At 43.2% G+C, this 23,204-nt stretch overlaps 1 protein-coding gene across 1 annotated transcript in view; it reads right to left on the bottom strand.

Annotated features, from left to right (window-relative positions):
• Positions 1–12,128, bottom strand: part of MAML3 (mastermind like transcriptional coactivator 3) — a 250,802-nt gene extending 238,674 nt beyond the window's left edge. The window contains exon 1 of the mRNA XM_074154732.1: positions 11,673–12,128. Coding sequence (XP_074010833.1) covers positions 11,673–12,128 — 456 coding nt within the window. The remainder of the gene's footprint in view (positions 1–11,672) is intronic.
• Between the last annotated feature and the right edge of the window lie 11,076 nt (positions 12,129–23,204).

Below are 23,204 nucleotides of genomic sequence, written 5' to 3'. Positions count from 1 at the left end.
TTATAAAATTATTAGTATATGGATCTTGTCTGGTAAAAAAATTAAAACATTATATTTGATATTGCACTGATAGAAGTTTTATACAGCTGTAGGCATTTAGCTTCCTCCCTTCACAACAGGAAAGACATTTAATTCTCAGCTTAAATATTGAATCTTAGAACATGTAACAACTCTATATATGTAAAACAACCCACATCTCTAAATAATATAAAATATTTTGCATGAGTTTGTTTATGCTATGTTTCTCTAAAGAGCCCTGTGTATATGACTTAATCATTGTTTTTCACTTCAGTTATCCTCCTAACTGGCCTCAGTTATCTTCCTACGTTTACAAATGTCTAAGTTTGTAGATGAAGAGCTCAGAAAAGCTTCTCTTAACTTAAAAAAAAAAAAAAAAAAGGTGCATTCCCCCCCCCCCCTTCTAAAAAGAGGGGAAAAAATATGAAGTACTTCAGTTAAAATTTGTTACATATTCTACTGTTATTTGAGATGACCAGCATGATTCGCTCCTGCCACTATCTTTACAGGCAAGCTAGCCGGCCCAAATCTGTTCTGATAAACTCTTTATGTGACTTTACAACATATGTTCACCACGTGTTCACTATCCACAACAGATAAGTCACCAGATTTGGGAAGTAAATAATTTTGAAACCAGAAACGTCTTCTCAAGTAACCGCAAGTGAAACTTGACATATGGAACGCCCTGAGTTAGAAATACCAATATTGCTAATAGTGTTGTTTACCTGTTGTGCTAACAGGTTGGATTCTAACAAGTGAGCTAATTCTGAAACAAAACAACTGAGAAAGGAGGAAAAACAAACAAGCAAACAAACAACACCCCAACTGAACCTCCCATCACCAACTCACTTAAAAATTAATTAAATCACCTGCGCTAATCAGCACAGTAGAATTTTCTGAATGTGTTTTTTTTCATTGAATTATAATTTACATCATCTTTACTAATTCTCATATTACAAAGCAAAGTTGGCAGAAGCTGCTCCACCTGTGATTTTTTTTCCTGGACTACATGAATAAAAATTATTATCATATTGCCCACAATTGGATTCAGACAGAAGGAAGATAAAACTACGTGGAAGTGACTTTACCTTGGACACAGCAGCTCACTTGAGTATTACTTCAAGTCTTATATGTAAGTCAAGGCATCACATTCCATGAATGGTGATACCTTTTATGTAGGCCTTTCATAATTACTTTACCCAGTTTATTATTCTACATAGAATTAAAATGAGCATAAACGCACCTGAGTAGCTTGGAAAAAAAATGCAGTTACCTTAACATAAAGATCAAGCAAAAACATATTTTCCCTTGTTTTATCAGAGAGATCTAAACAAAGTTTATCCATTTTCAGAAGGAAATGAGGGAACAAAAGAAATATGAGCACAAGCACTTTTTTTTTTCCTCATAGGAAGGACAGCAGTCACCTACCTGATAAGAGTCCAGACTGTGGCCAGCACTGGGTCTCCTTTGGACTAGATTGGGGTGAAAAGATATTCTCGGCCTTCTTTACACTTCGGATCATCACCTCATCCTTACAAGTAACCATATCAGTATTTCCAAAGACGCTTCCAATAATGCTTTGTCTGGTGTGCCGCAAACTGTATTTCACTCCCAAATTAACTACAGCGATGCACCGTGACTACCAGGCTTTCAGCTGGGAGCTGAACAGAGGACAAGGACACAGGCAGAGCCAAGAGGCAGGGCTTAGAATCATAGAATAGAATTGTTTACATTGGAAGAGACCTTTAAGATCATCTAGTCCAACCATCAACCTAACTCTGATAAAAAACTATCACTAAACCATGTGTCTAGGCACTATGTCTGCCCAGCTTTTAAATACCTCCAGGGATGGCGACTCCACCACTTCCCTGGGCAGCCCATTCCAATGCTTAATAACCCTTTCTGTGTAAAAATTTTCCCTAATATCCAATCTGAATCTCCCCTGATGCAACTTGAGGCTTATTTCACAGCCCTGCTGACATGGTACCTTTGGCCTCCCCTTTCCTCTAGTCCCTCTTCCCTGGTACCACACTCCGCAGTTTCACCTTCCACCAAAAAAATAAACACTGGTTTTTTTTCCTAAACAGGCAATTTTCTCACCAGGTCAGTGCCAGCACAAGTATAGGACTGCAGCAGGGAGGGGAGAGGAGGAGACCAACCTATTTAATGGCAGCAAACCGTTAACTTGCTTCAGCTGCCTCATCTAACTAACCCTAAGGCAGTAACATGTGAAGAGATCATAAAAAGGTTAACTAGCTAGATTTTTCCAGTCACTGTGATGTTTTCAGCACCTGCATAATAAAGTTCTTGTCTTGTATGCAGTGTGCCATGAGAAAGCAGATATTTCATTTGGATAAACTACTTAAAAGACACATAAACATAACGCATTCTTACTGCTGGCTTTAAGTAACATGAAGTTTTACAGTAAAAAGAGAGTGAGACAAGTTTGCCATTCCCGAGGAATCGCTCTTCCAAGATACTTGGTATTTTGACACAAAATGAAGAGCAAAAATTACAATGTTTCTTGTATTCCAATATCCATAGCAACTATAAAGAAAGATGGTCTATGTCAACTTCCCAGAACCCTTCTCTGGCTGTAACTAGACTGCCATACGCTTTATCACAGTAATAGGTGAAGGAGAGGTGAAGCTTTTAACACCACTAGTCAAAATCAATTTTAGTTTTGCTATTCTACATTCACAAATCTCCATTATCCCTACCCACTACTGGCATCTCCCACAACAAAAACGTTATTGAGAAGGGTAGTAAACCCTAGTGTGTGCATAAAGTTTTTTGTTTGTTTTGTTGTAAGTGAAATGGAGGAGAGAAAATAAATTGTTTTGTTTTGTATGATCTAGAACATGTATTAAAATGGGTTCAAAAAAATAAGCCCCAGGCAACACCCCTGGGGTGAAAAAATGTAAAGCCAAATTCTCTCAGGTCAATTTTCAAAACTGCAGCCACCCAGCCTTTAAATAATCTTTCAGCCTACAAACTAGTTAACACAAATTAGAAAGAAAAAAAAAAAAAAGATAGCACTGCAACCTCAGCATGGTATCTCCACTGTTACTGGAATGCAAAGACTGCAAGCTCAGCCCAGAAATGCGCTGTAATAGAAGGACCTACAGATTATTTTGAACCATTACTTCACATCCAGCCATGGGTTACATGCCAGAATGCTTCAGCCAATTTGGAGCTCAAACAACGTGGCTGCCGTTCAGTTACAGAAGTCTACAGTCTTCTGCATGAGTCCGCTAAAGTCTTTAAAGCTACGTTACCTGCCTCAATGACAAGCAAAAATACATATAATGAATAGAGATACTGCTTGCCAAAAACATCATTAAAAAACGGTTATTTAATGTCAGTAGCAGTTTTCCCTGTGCTGCCTCAGTTATGCGCTGGAATGCGATCCAGAGAAATCAGAACAACAGCCACCAGCTTCAGAGACAAAAATGAACAGCAGCAAAACTCACAGCTGAAACGTAACAATCTTTTTAGCAGTCTAAAGACAACTATTGCCAGCTAAGGCAGTCGGATTTTAAAGTAATTTTCTCAAATACTAGAGAGCCAGTAACCACAATATTCTGCATAAACAGAAGTGGTAGGAAATACTACAATTTCTCTTTTAACTAAGTGCTGGTCTATCCTCCTTAATGTAAGGAAATATCTTAAACGATTAAAAAAAAAAAAAAAAAAGTGTCTAATACTTTCCAGAACTATTGCGGCGCCTCATCTGCCATAACCACCTCCCTTCCTCCTTTAGATTAAATACAATGAAGAAGAGCCAAAACATCACAGTGGATTAAATATGAGCTAAAGGAAAGAGGCTGAAAATATAGAAAACGGGTGCGTATCAGCAGTTCTTAAACTTATCAGATTAGTACACCCCCTTTCACTACCAAAACTGATCACTGGTCATAAATCCTTTCACTTTGTCTTTCAGTGCAGTTTAAAAACAAGTGTATATGTATACATGTACTGGTTTATATAAACACACATACATAGGTACATTGGCTTCTTGTTATGATAATGCCCAGGGTCAGAGTAAGGTTAAGGACCAATTCTCTGCTCTTTACCTGGGCGCAAAATATCCAAGGACTTTCTGAACGGGCCTGAGATTTTCACAAGCAGCGTAAAGGTGATGCAGGAAAGCTACACCTTCACTGCAGCACTTGACAGCTGTTTGCCCGAATCTAAAGACCAGAGGAAAATGAAGTTGAATTGTTTTATTAAACCTGAAACGCTCCTGTATGGCACGTAGTTAAAGCACTGTAGGGAGGAGTCTGAAGTGTGAAGAAGGGAGGAGGGGAAGAGGCACAGCCCAACAGCCCCACCTTCAATCAGTTAAAATGCAACTCCACCAAGCTTTAAGCGTTGAGAGCTTACAGAACGCTACAGAGCCCTATATGAAAACCTTACAGAAAGCAGCCTTGATAAAAAAGAAATACAGGGAAGAAAATCATTGAGCTGTTGGTCTGTTTATTAGCTTAGTTGTTCTGAAAGTCATAAATTCAAACCTCTTTTCTACTCCACGTATGCTGTGGTTGTGCAGAACTGACAGCAAGCAAACAGCAATAGATCATCTGTGCTACCAACAACAGCACTGCAGCGTGAGCCTTAGCAGTTACACAAACGTACAGAAAACGCAAAGTTCCTATAAGCGGACACATTTCTCTCGGGTCAACTAAACATTAAAGTATTCTTATCTCCTTGCCAATTTTAACCTTATGTGGTGGCAAACAAAATCAATACGAAAGAGGGAAGTCTTGAAAGTCGGCAGCTCAATCCCTTCCTGAAAGCACAAAATTTGCGCAGCTGCTATCTTATTAATTACTGCAAGTTTAAAAAGACACTTTCTCTTAACCCCTATGAAACTGGGTTTCAAGTATTCAAAAAGCAAACAGGAGCAGCCTATGATGACTTTTGAGCTACAAACATTGTGAAACTGAAGCACGTGAGAGGACGCAAAAGAGTAATCAGTTATATGACTTTGTGATTCACCATCTTAGAAAAACTAGGAAAATAAATACTTCACATTGCAAAGACTCCCGAATCCCCACTGAACGTACAAGTATGTTGCTTATCTGAACAGCCTGTGAGATCCCAGGCTAGAAAACTGATTACAGGTTCATAACTTCAGCCAGAGATTGTACCTCACATTTCAATTCACAAAACAATACACTTGAAGGATTCCAGTCAGCAGTTCGTAGCTGTCAGACCTGTCCTTAAACCTCTGCTAATCCAAGCACATCTCTGACATGAATTATACATACTGGAGTAATATGCAACTAAACATCATATACATGCAAGCGTTTAAGTAAAAATGAACTCTGACTCCTTTGCTACTTACAGCTTTTCCTGTTTCAGTGTCTGTATTCAGGAAGAGAATCATGTGCACTGACACCAGGTGTTACTTAGCTCAGGTAAAATGCATGCTACCAGGTGAGCACGTTTTAACTAATAGGTCCCAGATGTTTATCCTGGGATAAGGGTGAAGTTTCACAAGAGGATTAAGGTGTTGTAAGATTGTGCTGCCCATGGGAGGGACAGTCAAACAAATCATGGGTCTGATCCAGCTGAAAACTAACCCAGAAGACAAGGAAGAAATGTGCCTGCTCTCCCTACCTGCTCGGTGAACCAGCTGCCAGTGGAGGTACAGGAGCAAGGGCTACCATTAGCAAAGGGAGGCAACAAGAAAATATGGCCACTGACAAGAGCATGAAGGACGAGACTTCCTCGGTGGCGGCAGCTCAGGTTTACACCAGCTTAAGCCACTTGTGAAGCCTTAAGCTTTGGGTCAAGTTACTGTAAATTTAGGTTGACCTAAATGCAACCAATTGTCCGAACACAATCACGTGTTAATGTTTTTGGCTCTGTGTTAGCAGAATGAGTTTTGGCCATGTTTCAGCCAAAGTTGTTCTTCCTGAACTTGACAATGCCTAGAACTTCACTGCAGGATTTTCAACACGTGCTATTTGGTCAAGCTGAAGCTTAGATTTCACTATGACTGGCTACCGTGTGTCAAAATACAACTTGCCCTGCTCCAGCTATGGCTCATAATAACCCAACCCACTATCTTTTAAAGGGACACACTTTCTATCAGAGCATATAAAGGTCATTAGAGGCTAGTAGTGCTTGAACTGAAGAGTCTCTCCATTCCTTTCAGTTTGCTGAAACTGAAAACCTGTTGTGCTGACTGGCTGTAGACGGAGGTCAATACAAAAACGCCTTGTCCTGAAGGACAGTAATCACACGGGAGCACCAAGCATGAGTTGGTATGAAAAGGAGAAGAAAAATGGGAGAGGCTGTGGAGTAAGAAAGACACAGAGATCCACCCTTAGAGGAAGAGTGAAATAAAGAGAGTTACACGATGACTCTTTCTATGATGCATATGAAAGAGAAGGAGCATTGCTGGCCTGGGATTTAATTCTGGTATCATCCTAGTTTTGCACTGACTACTGACTTTACCCCAGTGTGAGGAAGATCAGACATAGCTTATTAACTGAAGAGATGCTTAATCCTACTTAGTCATCAGGCATGAGTAAGGGCTACAGTATTTGACCTCTTGTGGAAAATAAAAAGAAACATCTGAAAAATCATCTTTCTTTTTCAGCTTTGCAATGCTAGAGAAATAGATATTTCCTATAGTGTAACTGACAAACTCCTGAGCACCTCTAAAGTAAGTTAAACAGCAATATTACATGAAAAAGAGCACAAGAAATGTGCACGTGTTTATGAACATACGCACAGGTACATACTAAACACAGCAGGTGTAAGCTTTAAGAAACTACTCACAAGACTGACAGCATTCTTCGGCACTCAATTTCATTAATGACGTTATCCATGAATCACTAAGACAAATTAAGAAGTTACATTTTTCACTCCAGATACCTTTTTCAACAAAAATGAGAGACTGGCAAGGAGGGGGAACCTACTTTTCTGTGGTGGAGAATTTGCCAACAAGGAAGAGATATAATCAGATTTCTGTAATTCTGAACATGTCATTCTGACCCTACACAAAGCAAGTGAAAGGATTGGCCTGCCCATCTCCCTTCCCTCAGGTAGAAGGGCAATGTGATCATTAACTTCCATGAGGCAGCGCCCAGAATGGGTAAAAAGCAGTACTGGAAAATACTGTATTTACCAGCCGTGTTTTCTCTAACTTTAAAGTAATTCTGAATTGGCATAGTATGCTTTGGCAGGGGAACAGAAAAGATGATCTAATAGGTCATTTGACTGATTTCTGTGATCTAAATAACATTTTATTTTTATGGTGTTTATAAAACTCAATTTCCTAACGACTGGATTTGGGTTAGAAACGGTCAGTATGACAGTAGCTATCAAGCCCATAATGATGCTAAATGAGAAAAGTCTTGAAGAGTTTTCAAAATAGGAAAAAGTAGCTCCAGCCCTTTTATACTCCACAGTAGAGCTTATACACAAATAAACATGCATTAGAAGATTAATATGGTAATTACAGACATAATTGAACAAAAAAATTACAAAAAATGCACAATAAGAACAACAGTGTCAGGTATAAGAAACAGAGGTGACATAACTTGTGATATTTATTACATTTTTGGCTATTTATTATATACTTATTTATTATGTAGTAAATATACATTATTATTTGTTTTATAGATAATGTATGTATGCGTATACATGCACACACAAAATATTTCTGAACCACACACAACACAACAATATGGATGCAGAGCCAGAGGACTCTTGCACTTAAACAAGAAAACAAGAGGCAGATTAGCTCGTAAGGAACCAAAGAACTGAAATAATGTGTTGATATTTCCTGGAACGGGTCTGAAGATGAGCAGCAGAGTTTTGGATGGGCTGTAAACTTTCCCAATACTTCCTTTGAAAACCAAGCTGGCACAGCATTCTAATAACTCAACTCAAAGGCATGGAAAACAACTTTGGCTTTTTCTAGGTTGAACTGGGGGCGGTGGGGAGGGTTCCCCCAGACATTTAGAAACAATTTTAATTTTTGTGCACATCCCCATCAACGCCTGTACGGGAGCAAACTAGTTCTGAAACCCACTGTTCTCCTCAAGTAGAAGAGGCTGAAGTAGTTATATGCCCAGATATTCCAAAATCAGCAAGTGAAAACTCGGTCTATAACAAGACGCAAATTCAGAGTAGATCAGCAATTCATGAAATACAGCCAAGCCTATGCTCCTACATCCCTTTCTGAAAAAAAAGGCTCCCATTGATAACTGCTTGTCAGTTGACATAGAGTCCTAAACAGTGGAAACTGCATAATCCCTTTCATGAACTCGGAGTGAGGGTGTAAACTGTGGGGGTGGAGACAAGGAGCATTGTACAGACTGGAGAGTTTGTACTCCATCAAACGGAGAAAATCAGAGTGCACATCTAAATTATAATCATCTTCTAAAGGCCTTTTTTACCCAGCACCTGTGTCCGCACCAGCATCTGGGAGGATTTGTTGGGTGACGGCTGCCCTGACCCAGCACACTCCTCCCCTCCCTTCTCATCGCCTCTCCATGTGGAGAGGGGCACACACACTGACAATACCGGCCTTAAATTTGCCTTGATAAAAGAAAGAATCAGGAACAGTATTTCTTGCTGCCCTCCTTTTATTTGTCAATTAATCCAAACTGGCAGCTTCATTTACAAATTGTGTGCTTTAACAACCTGAGGGAAAAATTTAATAATGATTTTGTGTGAAGAGCAAAGCAGTAGCAGATCCACACAATTGGTCCACTGTAAAGCACTCAGGTGGAGTTTACCAGGGAATAAAGAAAGGGAGAAATTCCCAAAATGTAGTTTACTGTTTTCTCATGCCAAAAGAAAATGTTAAATAAAGTCGAACTGTTTTGGTAAATAAAAATCATGATGTAAAAAAACCCATGAAACTTACCAAACTGTTATGATTGCTAGAAAATAAGTTGTTTCTTTTCTTTCTTTTTTTTTGTACTATAAAAAAAGCACAAATGTCTCAAAGAAAATACTTTTCAATTGCTTTAAAAGAAGTATTTTCTCAGGTTTTAAGTATTACTTTCGCGTACCCATGAATGTGGGGGTGAATGAATTCTTAAGATGTTAGATAAAAATCATAACTAAATTCTACAAGTGAAACGAAGCAGACAATGTTTCTAAATTTTTCAGCAACATGTGTGTATACAAAAAAGGTTGATCGGAATGGAATAAAGTATTTTAATAAATAATTTTTTTAATAAAGTATTAGAATTTCTCTTTTTAAGATGAAAAGCATAGTGCACATCAACTACATTAAAATAGCACGAAGCCTATAGCACAAAAACTCAGTTACGATTAATTTCATAGCAAACTACCATTTAATTAGGCTACTCTTAGCTCTTCAAATGTCCCAACCTGAAACAAATTAATAATAGTGAGAGCTGTAACTGCATTTCCTCCTTTTGTTACTTTGTTTCCACAACTTTCACGTTATAGCATGGCTCTGTGTCTCTGCCCTAGATCTTCAAGGGAAGGCCAACAATCGAGTTACTTAAAATCCTGGTCTTTAATGCTTGAGTATGGGGTTTGGGAAGGAGAGGAAAGGACAACCCACCACTAGCAAGGGCCTAGAAGCACAGGAGCTGCTCTGGAGCTGGATGAGCACCCAGTGGACCACAACGCTTCCCTGGAGCAAAGTAATTCTCAGGTCTCCTGAGCCTCCAGCCCCTTTCCTGTACCTTGTGGAAATGACACGAGATGTGAAAAGGGATTTGAGGACGGTTTGGCTGACGAAAGACAGTCCCTGCTCATGGAGTTTGATTAGCGACTCGGTTACTGCCCTAGGAGCTGCTGTGAAGCAAGGCAAAGTGCTGTGGTGCGGGGGAGCACCGCCTTAAGCGCGTATTTAAAAGCCTCTAGCCCTGGGGAAAGGCGCGAGAAGGGAGAGGAACATGGTTGTGCCTCGCTGGTAACATCAGGAAAGCAACAAGATGTCAGTGAGGTTTTTCTGCTTCCTGTTTGCGAAGCAACCTCCCCCCCCATCCCCGCCACACACACCAGCACCACCACCCCGCCGCTTTGTGCGGCTCCTGCCGGCTCTCCCTCCGCTCCCCGGGGCCGCGGGAGCCGTCCCGTTCCCCCGCCTCCTGCCCGGGAGCTGTGCCGAGCTGCAGGGGCTGCTCTCCGGCTGGGAGAAGGCGGGATGCTCCTCGGCGACGGGGCGGGAGATGGGGTCTGCCCTCGGCGCTGAGCTTTTGTTTGCCGCTGGCGAAGCCATCCCCACCTCCTCGCCCCCCGAAAGCGGGGCTGGGGGCTAGACAAAGCGCCCGGCAGGACAGCGAAGGGGCAGCCGGGGAAGGGTGCTGCCCGCCGTCGGGGCAGGGGAGGAGCAGGCAGGCACCCAGCCGGCATCACGGCCAGGGGAGGACGGGCCCGGGCCGAGATAAACACATTGCTCCCTGCTTTCGCATGCCGGGGGAAGCGGGGGGGGGGGGGGGGCAGGGGGAGAGCCGCCGCCGGGACGGCCGCCTCCCCGCCGCTTTGTCACCGAGACCCCCCCCTCCCTGCACCGGGCGGGGGCCAGCGGCAGCTGCCGCCCCGCCGGACCCTCCCGCGCAGCAGGGGAGGGCGAGAGGGAGGGACGTGCGAGGCTTGTAAACCACACGCTGCCGTCGCGCCTCCCTCTTTCCCTCCCTCCTCCCCGCCGCCCATTGTGCGCCCGGCAGACGGCGAAGACCCAGCGGCCCTGTGCCCGCCCCCGAGCGCCGGGCACCTCCGGCACGACACGGCCCGGGGCAGGGGGGGGACGACACATCAGGACACACACAGGCGAGCAGAGTCGCTCGCCCCCGCCGGCTGAGGCAAACCGAGCCGCCGCCGCCGCACCCCAAGCAGAACGGGTGCCGGGGGGCCGCGACCTGCCATCAATAAGGCCCAGAGGGGGAGCGCGGGGCCCCGGCTCCCCCCGCACCTCCTTTTATTATTCATCATCGGTGCAGCCTTGGGAGTGGGGAAACTCCGCTTCCTACTTGCCGCTACGCTCCTACCGGCTCAGCCTCCGCCCCCTTCCCCCCCCCCCCCCCCCTTCTCTCTAAGCTCCTTAAAACCCAAGGAAACTTTAGGAAGCGAATCAGCTCGCGTGGGGAGCCGGGCTCCTGCCGACGCCGGGGCAGCCTAGGCGAGAAACCTGCCCCTAACTTTTCCTCCTGCCTGCGCCCCAACCCTGCGGAGCCGACTTCCACCCTCCTCCACGGCGGGATTTAAAAAGGCTGATCGGCCGCCCAAAGCCGCACGCCCCCCCCCCCCCCCCGTGGAAAAGCCGCGGGGAAACACGCAGGCACACACAACCCTCCTCTGGCTTGCTTTAGCCCACGGCGCACGCCCGGCACCGCTCCTCCCCACTTCTCCCCCCCCCGCCCCGGGGCAGTTCGTTCCCTTCTGAAAGAGACGGGGGAAAAAAAGTTTGTCGGCTTCCCCCCCCCCCCCCCCACCCCCCGCTGCCCGGGAGAAGTTGCGAAGCCAGCCGGTAGCCCCCACTCCACTAACCCAGCCGGCCCGCGGCCCTGCCGCCGCCAAAGTTGAGCCGAGACCCGTTCCCCACTCCCGGAAAACACAACGGGGGCGACCTCTAGCTCATCCCGGCGAGAGACTCGGAGCGGACAGCGACACCCCCAGCCCACCCCCCGCGGCCCGCATCCCCTTACCATTATCAGAGTGTGGTTCCTCTGCTCCGCCGTGGCAGGCTCGGCATCTTGCTGCTGTTTGCTCTGATGCTGCTGCTTGCTGCCGCCGGTGCCGGTGCCCGTTTTCTTGGCCCTCTGCTCCAGGGTCCGCTGGTAGAGGCTCACCGTGTCCCTGCGCTCCAGCTCCAGCTGCTCCGCCTGGGCTTGCTGGTACCTGCTCTCGCAGTTGACATGGTGCCGCCGGCAGCCCTCGATGCGCTGCCTGAGCCGCTCCACCACCGTGCTGTGCTTGGGAATGCCGCCGCCGCCGCCGCTATTAGCGTTATTGTTACCGGGAGCGGCGGCAGGAGGACCGTGGGGAGTGCTGTTAACCCCGATACCGGCACCGCCGGCCCCGCTGAGGCTGCTGTTCAGGTTATTGTTGATGCAGATACTGCTGCCATTCGCGGCGGCAGCGGGGGCTGCAAAATCCCCCATCCTCTTCCCCGGGCACACTATTTTGGAAGAACTTTTTTTATCCTACCCTTCACACGCACACAGTCTCCTCCGGGGCCCTGATGGGATACTTTTTAGAGAAAACGGGGGGGGGGGGGGGGGGGAGGGGGCACCACCATGTATCAGGGAAACAGCGATCCCAAGCAAATGTTTCTCTTTCCCCCCAGCCAATCCCTCTCGAGAAGCTCCAAAACATTAAAAAGAGGAGGGGGGGGGGGCGCGGGGGGGAATAAAGAGAGAAGGTGCTAAAAGGTTATCACCAGCAACACAACCGACAAACACACGAAAAAAATAAAAAGAAGCACAACAAACTAAGCAGCAGCAATTCGGGTAGCAAACTCCAGGAGATATCAGACCAGTTCCTCTCCTCCTTTTTCTTTTTTATAATCCATCATTTCCAAATAGATTCCGTGAGATTTCCGGAGGTTTTGCCAAAAGCCTTCTCTCCCCATGGATAAAGAGAAACACACGCGTCCCTCCACATGCACCCACATACACACGCACACACACACCCGTTCACACGCACGTTCGCGCACACACACATCCAAGCAGAAGCGCACGCCGGGCACACACCGCACACTCACTCGCACTCCCCGGCATCAAAAGACAGGCCAAGCCGCTTTCTTATTGTATTTTCCTTCTAGAAAAAAAGTTTTGGTGTTTATGCCGCACCGTGTTCGCAAAGTACTTTGGCTGCTCAGTTGCATTTCAACAGGAACCTAAATAGCAAATCCTCGGGCTGGGGGAAGTAAACACATGAACAATCCGGGGCGAGCTGGAGAGGAAAAAAAAAAAAAAAAAAAAAAAAGGAAAGAAAAAAAAAAAAAGTAGAGCTCTGAAGTCTTTGCAAAAAAAAAAAAAAAAAAACAAACCGCCGAGCTGATACAGCCTAACGCTTTGCTCCGCTTTGCTGGCTGCTGCTGCTCCTCCTGCCACCATCACAATGATCAAATGCTCTCCTCCTCCACCTCCTCCTCCTCCATGCCAGCGGAGTGATATCAGGACAGGAGCGCTGGGTAAACACCGCAGCGGCGGCGGCGGCAGCGGCGGCGGCAGCGGCGGCGGCAGCTCCTCCAGGCCGTGAGGCAGACCCGGGGACAAGGTGCAAAACCCGGCACGGACGTCGCCCAGCAGGAGCGGACACGGCGCTTCGCCACCCCCCCCCCCCCCCCCCACGCCTCAACCACCACCGGGGGCGGCGGCGGGCACGGCGGGGCGGAGCGGCGGCCGCCCCCGGGGCTCCCCGCCGCCGCCACCCTCCCACCCCCCCACCCCCGGGATGCAGGCGGGGCGGGCGGCCGCCTTCACCCGGCCGGCGAGAGCGCCGTGCCGGGCACCGGGAGGTGGTGGTGGGGGAAACAACGGCTGTCCGGAGCCCCCCAGCCTGTCGGTGGAGGGTCCGGTGGAGCAGCACCGGAGCGGCGTGTGCCGTCTTTGCCTGCCGTGTAAACTGTTGCATAATTGAAGGGGAAGGGAGCGCGGAGCCCGGTGCCTCCCGGAGACGGGGCTGAACTTTCTATTTTAAACAAGGAGAAGAAACATGACACGTCGGGCAAGGAACATTTTTCCGAGCCAAAGGGTGGCTGCCTCCACATAGAGCGCGGGGGATTAATGGATCGAGAATAACATCCCGGGAACCCGGTTTTAAACCATTTTGCAGACAAAGCTGTTGCACGCGGGATTTTAATTGATTATTTTCTGACTAGCGCTATGAGATACGGGCTTCCGATTCTTTCTATTCTTTTTTTAATACACCTATACAAACCAGAATTATCTCAGAGAGGCACCCTTGTTCTCTAACATGCAGCTGGAAATAAAGAAAATTGGGAACTCATACATTAGTCATGAGATCTGATTTAAACCATCTTCATTTCTGCCGTTGCCGATTAGCATAGGATACTATTTCTAAGCTACTGACAGTGGTAAAGAGCTGTCTTTGTCTTCTTTAAGCGCTCAGCGATATGAAATTTGGTTTTAATTTCACTCCTTTTGCAACACTTCCTGACTGAGACGGAAAATAATAGTGGACAAATAAAATTTGTAATGAGTACCTTGCCAGCCTGGAACTAACGAGCATGTCTTCCCCCCCCCCCCCCTTAAAACTTTTCTTTAGTACTAGTTTGAGAACCGAAGTGAAGCTGCTTGCTCTTCTTCGGGATCACCGGTTACTGCTCGATCACAAAACAAGCGGGGAAAAACTATAGCTCTGCTCAGAAGCGGCCTAACAGAGAGGGGAAACTGCAAAATCCCACCTCATCTACCCAGATGGGTATCTCTGGGCATTTGGAGCCGGGGGATGTGTTGTAAACTCTTCAGCAACTATCCCTCTCTGAGTCCAGGAGACAAGAGTTGGTTGTGTAGGAATATATATATATATGTGAAAAGATTGAATGTAAGAACTGAGGGGGGAGGGGGGAGAAGGAGGAGGGGGTTTTCTTGTTTGTTGGTTTGGGTTTTTTTTGATTGTTTGTTTGTTTTTTAATTGAAATGGAAAGTGCCAGCAGGCCAGAAAGGGAGGCAGCTGTGCATTAGGTTTAACTTTTAAAAAAGTACTTTTTGGATTCCTCCGCAGTGCCCCCTGCAGCCCGGCAGCGTGCGGACACCCTCGCTCAAAGCCATGTGTGGGGAAGAACGCACCGAAGTCCGCAAAAAGATAGAAACGGTTCTTACATCCGTAGAGTCAGAAATACATGTAAAAGCGGTGGTTTGGGTTTTTGAGTTTTTTTACAGACTGCTTTTTTGGTACATTTTACAGAAGTTGTGTTCTTTTCCTACCACTAGAATAAATACCATGCATCAATCTAAAGGGTCACACAAACATACCTTAACTTTCAGTATATCACTTTGGCAGCAAACATGCTATTTTTAAAGTGCGTGCTGGACTATTATAGAATTAAATTCCAGCCCATTACAAATTCAGGAATGTTTTGGTTCCTTGGTTCTGCCAGGCCACACAGGCCAGGGACAATGATTTGAGTAACAAAGTTTTGTCATAACCGGTGCTTATTGTTAGAAGTTTTGCAAACATATCAATCACCAGCTTTGTGAAAAAAACCCCATCTGAATACATACTAAAACCAGTTGATTCTGATCAAAAGATATCTTTTAACTGGCTGAGGTTAAAACAAAGCTGAGCGAATATGTCTCCGTCTATCTCCCCACTCATTTTGGGAATGGTGGAACAACATTATTCCAACAGTGGTGGAACTTGCATTATTCTACAGTACAAGCTTTTATAAGATAAAGCACTATCCCCTAAATCTAAAAACAATCAGTAGAATCAGCATTTCATAAAAAATGTTATTTTACAGCTGTCAGCCAGCACCTTAGAGCTAACTACAATTTTTCATTCGACAGGAGAGTTTTCGTTTAAAGCCAAGTATTGAATGGCAATTGTAAAATAGCATAATAGAGAGAAGTTCATTTTTGCATCACTTATTTTAAGGATACTTACACAAACAATTGCCAGCTTCTGAAAAACTAAGGCCAAAATGAGCTATTTAGGGAACTATTTAATTTCAATTTTTGTGAAGGACAACAATTCTGTGAAGCCACTGACTCTCAATAAATAAAAACAGGAAAAAGCCTTCAGATTATAGCCTGGGCAATGCAAGAAATAGAGAGATCTCAGCATTGTTCTATTACTGATTATTGTCATTAAAACAGATACTCTTCACAGCCTTGACCAAACAACTGTGTTCTGTAATCAGAACATTTACATTTATCCTACATTTATGACCATAGACTTACGCACGCTCACCTTTTATGTAGTAATTTACTTTGCATGCACAAATGTGTATATTTGCTCTATACCTTTTTTCCCCCCCTGCACATCACCTTTAGAAAACTATCTTCAGAACTAGAATTTCAAAAGAATCAAATATATCAGAATTCTAAGTGATGTAAGATGAACTTGCTGATGCCAGCAGTCGAACGCTAATGCTTACCGATATCAGCTGACAGGACACTAATTACTAGTTACAGGAGATGATTGCTTGGTAAAGGATCTATTCAGTGAGTTACGATTTTGAAAAATTATAAAGCACAGGCCTGATCTGTGAAAAGATACGCAGTATGAAAATACAGCATACGTTCTCAAGATGATTATCATGACAGAGATCTGTCTAATTAGGAAGAATCTATTTTAATGCTAAGATATGAAAGAGCCCAGCTGGGAGAGGAATTTAGAGGAAGACACAGAAACATGACTGTTAAGCTGACAGCAAGTGCAGCCTAAGCATGTTCCAATGACAGCTTCTAAAAAAAAATTTCATCTCAGCATTTAATCAATAGTGGCTTCAGAACAAGTACAGCCTTACAGATAATCTAGATAGTCATATTAGTGGGAGGAGCTCCATAAATAATATAGAAAATATGCCTTTGCAGAGCAACATACTGAAACCACTTTCCTTTTGTCAACTGAGTTAGGGGTTATCCAGTAGATGGGCAACATGAAAAATGTCACCATGAGGATAAATATGAATCCCACTCTCTTAGAAACCACACTTTAGTTCCTGACACTGCCAGTCAGGTTGGAAACTGCAATCGTTGTGGCAGCAAGTTTCAAACAATCTTGGGCAACAGATTAACCTTCAAAGTGGCCGTCTGGGTAGAAACCTTTCTGAAAGCTCCTACTATAATTAAATGGTTTATGTCTAAGTCGATGGATGACATGGTGACACAGGCATCTGCTGGAAGGCGAACCCAGAGTCAACCATGCAGTGCGTTTTCACTGATATAACTTTGAAAACCAGCTAACAGACACTTTTTGGGTCTGCAAGAAGCAGCTCGCTGACACAGTGAAAAAGGTTTCATAAGATTTCTGCTGAAGGTTCTCTTGGATACAGTGCTATCTAACTGGCCAAATCAGATGTACTTCAGTTACTACCAGAAGCTTTTTAAGCGCATGTTGCCTAACTCATTCGGAGGCAAAAAAGAATAATAATGTCATTTGGAAAGTAGTCAAAGCACAGTCATATAGTTGAGGGTTGATTGAAAACAAAAAACCCTACAACCTCCATGAATGTATCTGTGAAATCCAACTACAGCATGGCAAAAATTCTCATGACAGCTGGGGTGGCCACGAGCCACGGCTGTCAGAACATCCAGAGCTGTAGGAATTCTTCAAGGGATGAACTGCGTCTGAAACGAACAAAACTGCTGTAAATAGGTAAGGAAAAAGTCATCAAGGCTGCAAAGAAATAGAAGAACAAAGCAATGAAGGTAGGAAGGGGAAGCAACAAAGAAAATCAGAAAGCGAGTTAAAATTGCAAAAGTCAAAATTGCAGGAAATGAAGTGATCACTCTATGTAAATACAAGCAAAACCAAAACACCCTCAAAACTACACACTTTCCAGCCTATACATTTCAATTTGTAGAACATGGGGGATCCAAGTTAGAATTTTTACAAAATCTTCCCAGTTGTAAACAACACTGAAGGCTCTGATTCAGCAAAGTATTGTAGCAGGACAGGCACATGGACTGAGACACACGGACTGAGACACACAGATACCGAAGTAACTCAGCTGAATCAGGGCTGGAAAAATATGGGGAAGGAATGAAAAATGTATACTTGTTCTCTCCTGTCCTGATTACAGATAGGTCACAACAAGAACACTTTAAAAAAAAATAAAAGTGAATGCCATGAATTGGCATTGTTACCCACATGCTATCCTGTCAGATTAATGTTATTGAAATACATCCTAATTAAGGAAGCAGAATTAAGATCATTAGTCCCGATATACCACAGTACGTCTTTCTGTTACTTTGAAAATCTGGTTCTGGAGCTAACAGCTGTAGGGGATATCCATGGAAAGAGCTAGCAGAGAGCTTGAAGGGGGGAAAGGAAAATCCTTGCTTGGGCACAGGCCCCATCTAAGCCTTTGATCTGTCACACTGATCTCAAGAGAATAACGGGGTTGGAATGGAAGAGCCAGGGGGACCGGGGGCGGGGGGGGCGGGCAAAGGGAGAGAAGAAAGTACATTAGGAAAAATCCCAGAGGGATGCTTCTGGGGGTTCATCGCAGCTTGCACTAGAAATATACATGAAGGAACTTAAATTTAAATTTATTTAGCCATTCTTGTACTGAGTCTGCTCAGCAAAGACTGCCCCATTTCCATTTAGCTTGAATTAACAGAGCAACAAACAAAAATCCCTCATCAATAAAATGGGATGCAGCTGGGGGAATTTTATTTTATTTTTTTTCTCTCCAAGGCAATTGCTGTTTAGATGTCAGCCATTTATAAGAATTTTGGAGTGAACATGACCACTTTGAATTTACTGAGTCAGAAGAGAGCCTGAAACTATCGAAAACTATCGTTTGTCCTCCTTCATATGGGACAGTGATGATTGTTCTGCAATCCTGGGCATAACCCATCAAGTTCAATATTCAAACAAGAACATTTTTATAAATTCTTAAATCACAGGGAAACAGAAATAAAGGGTCATTTTCCATAGTGGTAATTTTTGTAAGTTCAGTCTTCAAGACAGAGAAATACTGTATCTCCTCCCTGTGCCAATGTGCTGACCAACATCACTGTTGTTTCATCGAAACTGCTACAGTTTACAATCTACAAATATACCTGTCTATAGCATACATTTAAGAACCTATATTAAACGTACATCGTTGAGATTGCAGTCAACGAGTTTAAAACCACCAAAATCAAAGTGCTTGTGCAATCTTTATTTGGCTTCCTTGCGCAATCCACAGTATGATGAAGTCTTCAAATACACCCTTACACACTTTTTTTCCACAGGATGTTCGCTTCATTCTGTACACAGAATTGTCAGGGCTCACCAGTGAACAGCTATTTAGTACATTTTTTCCTTTTTGTTCCACATATCACCTCACATCTATTTATTAATTCAAACCCCGTTCACAGACATTCATTTCCTCAGAATGGCCACCACTACTACTCCTGAGTGTTTCACACGTACCAATAAACTGATTTTCACAATTCATTGCAAGTGAGAGGACAGTGCTCTTACTCATGTTAGAGATGGGAAATTGAAACCAAGAAATTAAGCTTAAAAGGTTTTGCTAAAATGCCTCATTTGAGCTGAATTTTTTAAAAGACTCAAACAACTTGAAGTACACTGTGTTTTATAAGGGCAGCCCACATCAACTTCAGTTGAATCTGTAGGTGTTTAGCATTTCTGCTGGGCAGGAACCCCTCCTCAAGTCAGGCACCTGGACAACGAACACAATTAGTGATCATCTGCAAGAAGCAGAGTTTACGTGAACTGAGTAGCATCACTTAAGACAGCTCAAACATTTGATCCCAAATACATATAGTTCAGTAAATTACAGGTGAAACCGGAAATTAGACCTTACAGAAAAGAAAGAAAATATTACATGCTGTTTCTTCAGTAATATTTTAAAAGAAATCTTTTTGTCCCACTTTTTCTTTGAAATAGCCTTTGCTGAAGCAAAGTCAAAATATGCTCAATTTAGACGGCTCAGGGAAAGTTTACCTGAAGACAGAAAATGCTAAAGAGGTAAGACATTAAAATAACAAGAAAATCCCTAAAAGGATACAGAAAAGATCCCTGTTCATGTTTGGTCATATTAACCAAAATACAAGACCCAGTAACTACTAGCTACATTAAAAACCAAGCCTGTGTTCAGGCTATTTCCAGAGTCACTAAAGTTACTAGACAACATTCATCAGAAGTCTAGGACGCCTCCCGTCTTAGCTCAGGCTTGCAGTTAACTAATGGTTTACAGCCAACAACAGCTGATTAGATTCCAGTTAGACAGGAAAAAAAATCCTTCTCATAGTATGAATAGTGAGACTTTAAATAGATTACTTATGGAGGCTGTCGAGCCTCCATCATTGAAAGCTTTAGGAACAAGTTAGACAAATATGTCAGTACGGACACAAATGTAATTGATTTTGCCATGGAACCGTGCAACACATTAAGTGACTTCTTAAGGTTCCTTCTGATTATTTAAGCTGTTAAAAACTTCATTTATTTACTTCTGACTTTGGTGTATAATTAGAAGGTTACATATGAACTTATGTGTTGGTTCAGACCACAGGTCCATCTAGCATTGAGCTCTGTCTCCCTCAGCAATCCATGGAACACATACTGCCTCCCAGCCTTCAAACGTTTTCAAGTTAGGTTATGGGATTTAGATGTATGTGATCATTCTGTGATTCTGTGTGATTCTGTGATTTATCTAGTTAGTAGTCTCTACAGCATTTTTTCCAAGGTTCTTCCCAGTCTCTCCTTCCATGTCTATAAACTCTTTGATTATTCTTCCCCCAATGTATCACTTGTACAGCTATCTACACTGAGTTGCACCTCTCGTTTTATTGTACAGTCAGTCTTTCTGCAAGCTATGCAGTCTCCTTGTCCTTACCACCTTGCAAAGCCTCCTATCATCAGCAGAGCTCTGTCACTTCACTGATTAACTTCCCTTCTCCAGGTCATTTAAGGATATATTGAACAGTACAGGTCCCAAGATAGACACCGTGTGGAATTTCACTAGTGATCTCCCTCCTGTGCAAGAACTGACCATTTACTTCCATCCAGTGATGGTCTACCCACCGTTCACATCTTCCAAATCATATTCTCATCCATTCCAGCACCTGCCTTCTTACACCAGCAACATTCTTGTGTTGCTTGGTTTTCCTAAAAGACTTTGATAAAACGTTTTGGCAAAAGCATTTTTCAAATCCAAGTTGACTGTATCAGTCAGATGATCCTACGTATCACAGAGCCCTTCAAGGAACTCGGAGAGCTTTCTTAACTCTCACTGATTAGGTAATATTTATTCCGATAGATGCTAATTCTTTCTCTTATTACAATATCTACTCATTCGCCTGGAACACATGTCAAATTTTAGTTTGCTGGATACCCTTGGAACCTTTCTTAATCACTGACATCACATTCTTATTTTCATGTACTGAGGAATATTGAAGAGAGAGATTATTACATGCTGCTGTTAGTAAATACTTCATCCCTGAGTTCTCTTAGAATTCTTGGGCAAATCCTTCAGATCATGTACTTTTGTACTATTACCTCTTCCAAATACTTCAATTTCAGAGACATTCTCTGCAGAGTTCCCTGAATGCCACAAAAGGGCTCTGGAAGGACAATTTCTCTGATTTCTTCCACAGCAAACAAGGATGCAAATGGTTTACCTTCTCTTCAGTGACTTTGTCCTCCCTGACAGTTCATTTCATACCCTTGTCATATTCAGGCTCACTGACAATGTTTTTTTCCTTCTGATGCGTTGGAAGAAGGATATTGAACTATTTTTTATGTTCTTAGCTAGGTAGGTATCCGACTAATCTTTTGTCTGCCTAATAATAATTTTAATAGTATATCTGCCAGTGTTTATGATACTTTTGGGTTTTTTTCATTTGTACGTGTCTTTAGCTTTTGGAAGGATACCTTCTTCTTTCTAATAGACTCTGCTGTTTGGCCACAGCCACTTCTTCTTACTTTCTCAGGGATGTCCTGTAAATTGTGTGTGCTTCCTCTTTGGTGTCCTTCTGTAGCCATCATGTCCCCTTCATGGATTTAATTGCCTTGGGTGCCACTGTGTTTATTCTTGGTAAACTTTCTCATTTTTACATAGTTCCCCATGTTGAAATGAACACAACAGTAGTGGGCATTTTGGCCTCTATTGCTCCCCAAAGGTATTGAATCCAAGAGTGTTACATCATTCTAAAAGAGCAGTCTTAATGTTCAGCAAGATATATATGCATATATGGATATACATACATATGTATGCGTGTGTGTGTATGTATTCATTATATATAATTGTGCAAATTGCAATATAGGACAGATGTGGTTGGTAAACTGGAAAACAACTGTGAAAGGAGTTCTGGTTCTTCCTGGATGTAACCAGACATGAGTGAGGGTTCATTTGGATCTGATCCCATTTCTGAGTTTGCCTGAAATATACGCTGATAATAATTAGCATTTATTGCATGTAGCTCTCAAACCCTTCTAAGCATCATTATTCCTCTTTGCAGAGCAATTATGAGCCACAGAAGAGTGAAGAGCCAAAAGACAGTACCTATGAGTCTTCATTTCACTCTGCTAACTGTAATGGCACCTCCTTTATTTACTTGGAACCACTAACTTTGCAAACTATTGGGGGCATTGCTTTCAAATCATGCTATTATAATTATAGCTGATTTTATGGGCTAAACATGCCCAGATAAGGTATTTACATCCTTATTTTCTGTCCCACTTTTGTCTACATATAACAAATATTTGTGTTGTAACAATGTAACATAGCATGATTTTCATGCAACAGATATTTTAAGGTAACTTTATTAGTTTATTAAGCTTGGGTTGCATTTCATGGCTCAACAAGGCATTCTGTTTGAATAAGGCAATATAGCCATAAAACCCATGTTGTTGGGGCTTTGAGCTCATGGGTGTTCCCGTGATTCACATGGTACCTACTCTAGAGAAGTCTAGCACTACAGACCAAGAATACAAAAGCACTATCTTTGCATAAGAACACAATCTATAAACAGTATCCATAAAATAGGAAATAAATAACAACATTCTTCATTTTTCCATGGTGTAGCAGCAAACCCTACATGTATAGATTTTTTTTGCCTAATTCCTGTCCTATGAGATGTATACTCCTTCCTTTTCCTCTTCACCCTTCTGACTCCCTTTTTTTTTTTTTTTGTTTCTATTAATCTGCTAATAGAAACATAACTCAGTAAAAAAGTGTCTTAGCTTTGCATGTCTCACTCACAGGGAGATAACATGTCAGCACAGTAATTTTGCATATTGGTCTACACTGATCTAGGGTCTCCACCATTTTTTCACAGTAACTTCCATATTGGTATTTTGATTTCTAGGTCAGTACATTGACCACAGTTTAATTTGGGGGGGCAGAGTTACTTGCTTCACTAGACAACCAATTTGTCTTGTCAAGACCTGCAAATGGTAGAATATAGGAAGGTAGTTCCTTTTCATTACAGGTTTAGTGGGTGGGTTTTTTTTGAATCTACATTTCCTTTCTAGAAAAGGAAACACATACTGCCTCAGCTAGTATGGCACCAGAAGCTTGATGCTTT

This window comes from Numenius arquata, chromosome 10 (genome assembly GCF_964106895.1).
Source record: "Numenius arquata chromosome 10, bNumArq3.hap1.1, whole genome shotgun sequence".
Taxonomy (NCBI): Eukaryota; Metazoa; Chordata; class Aves; order Charadriiformes; family Scolopacidae; genus Numenius; species Numenius arquata.
This window is presented reverse-complemented; position numbering and strand designations above follow the sequence as displayed.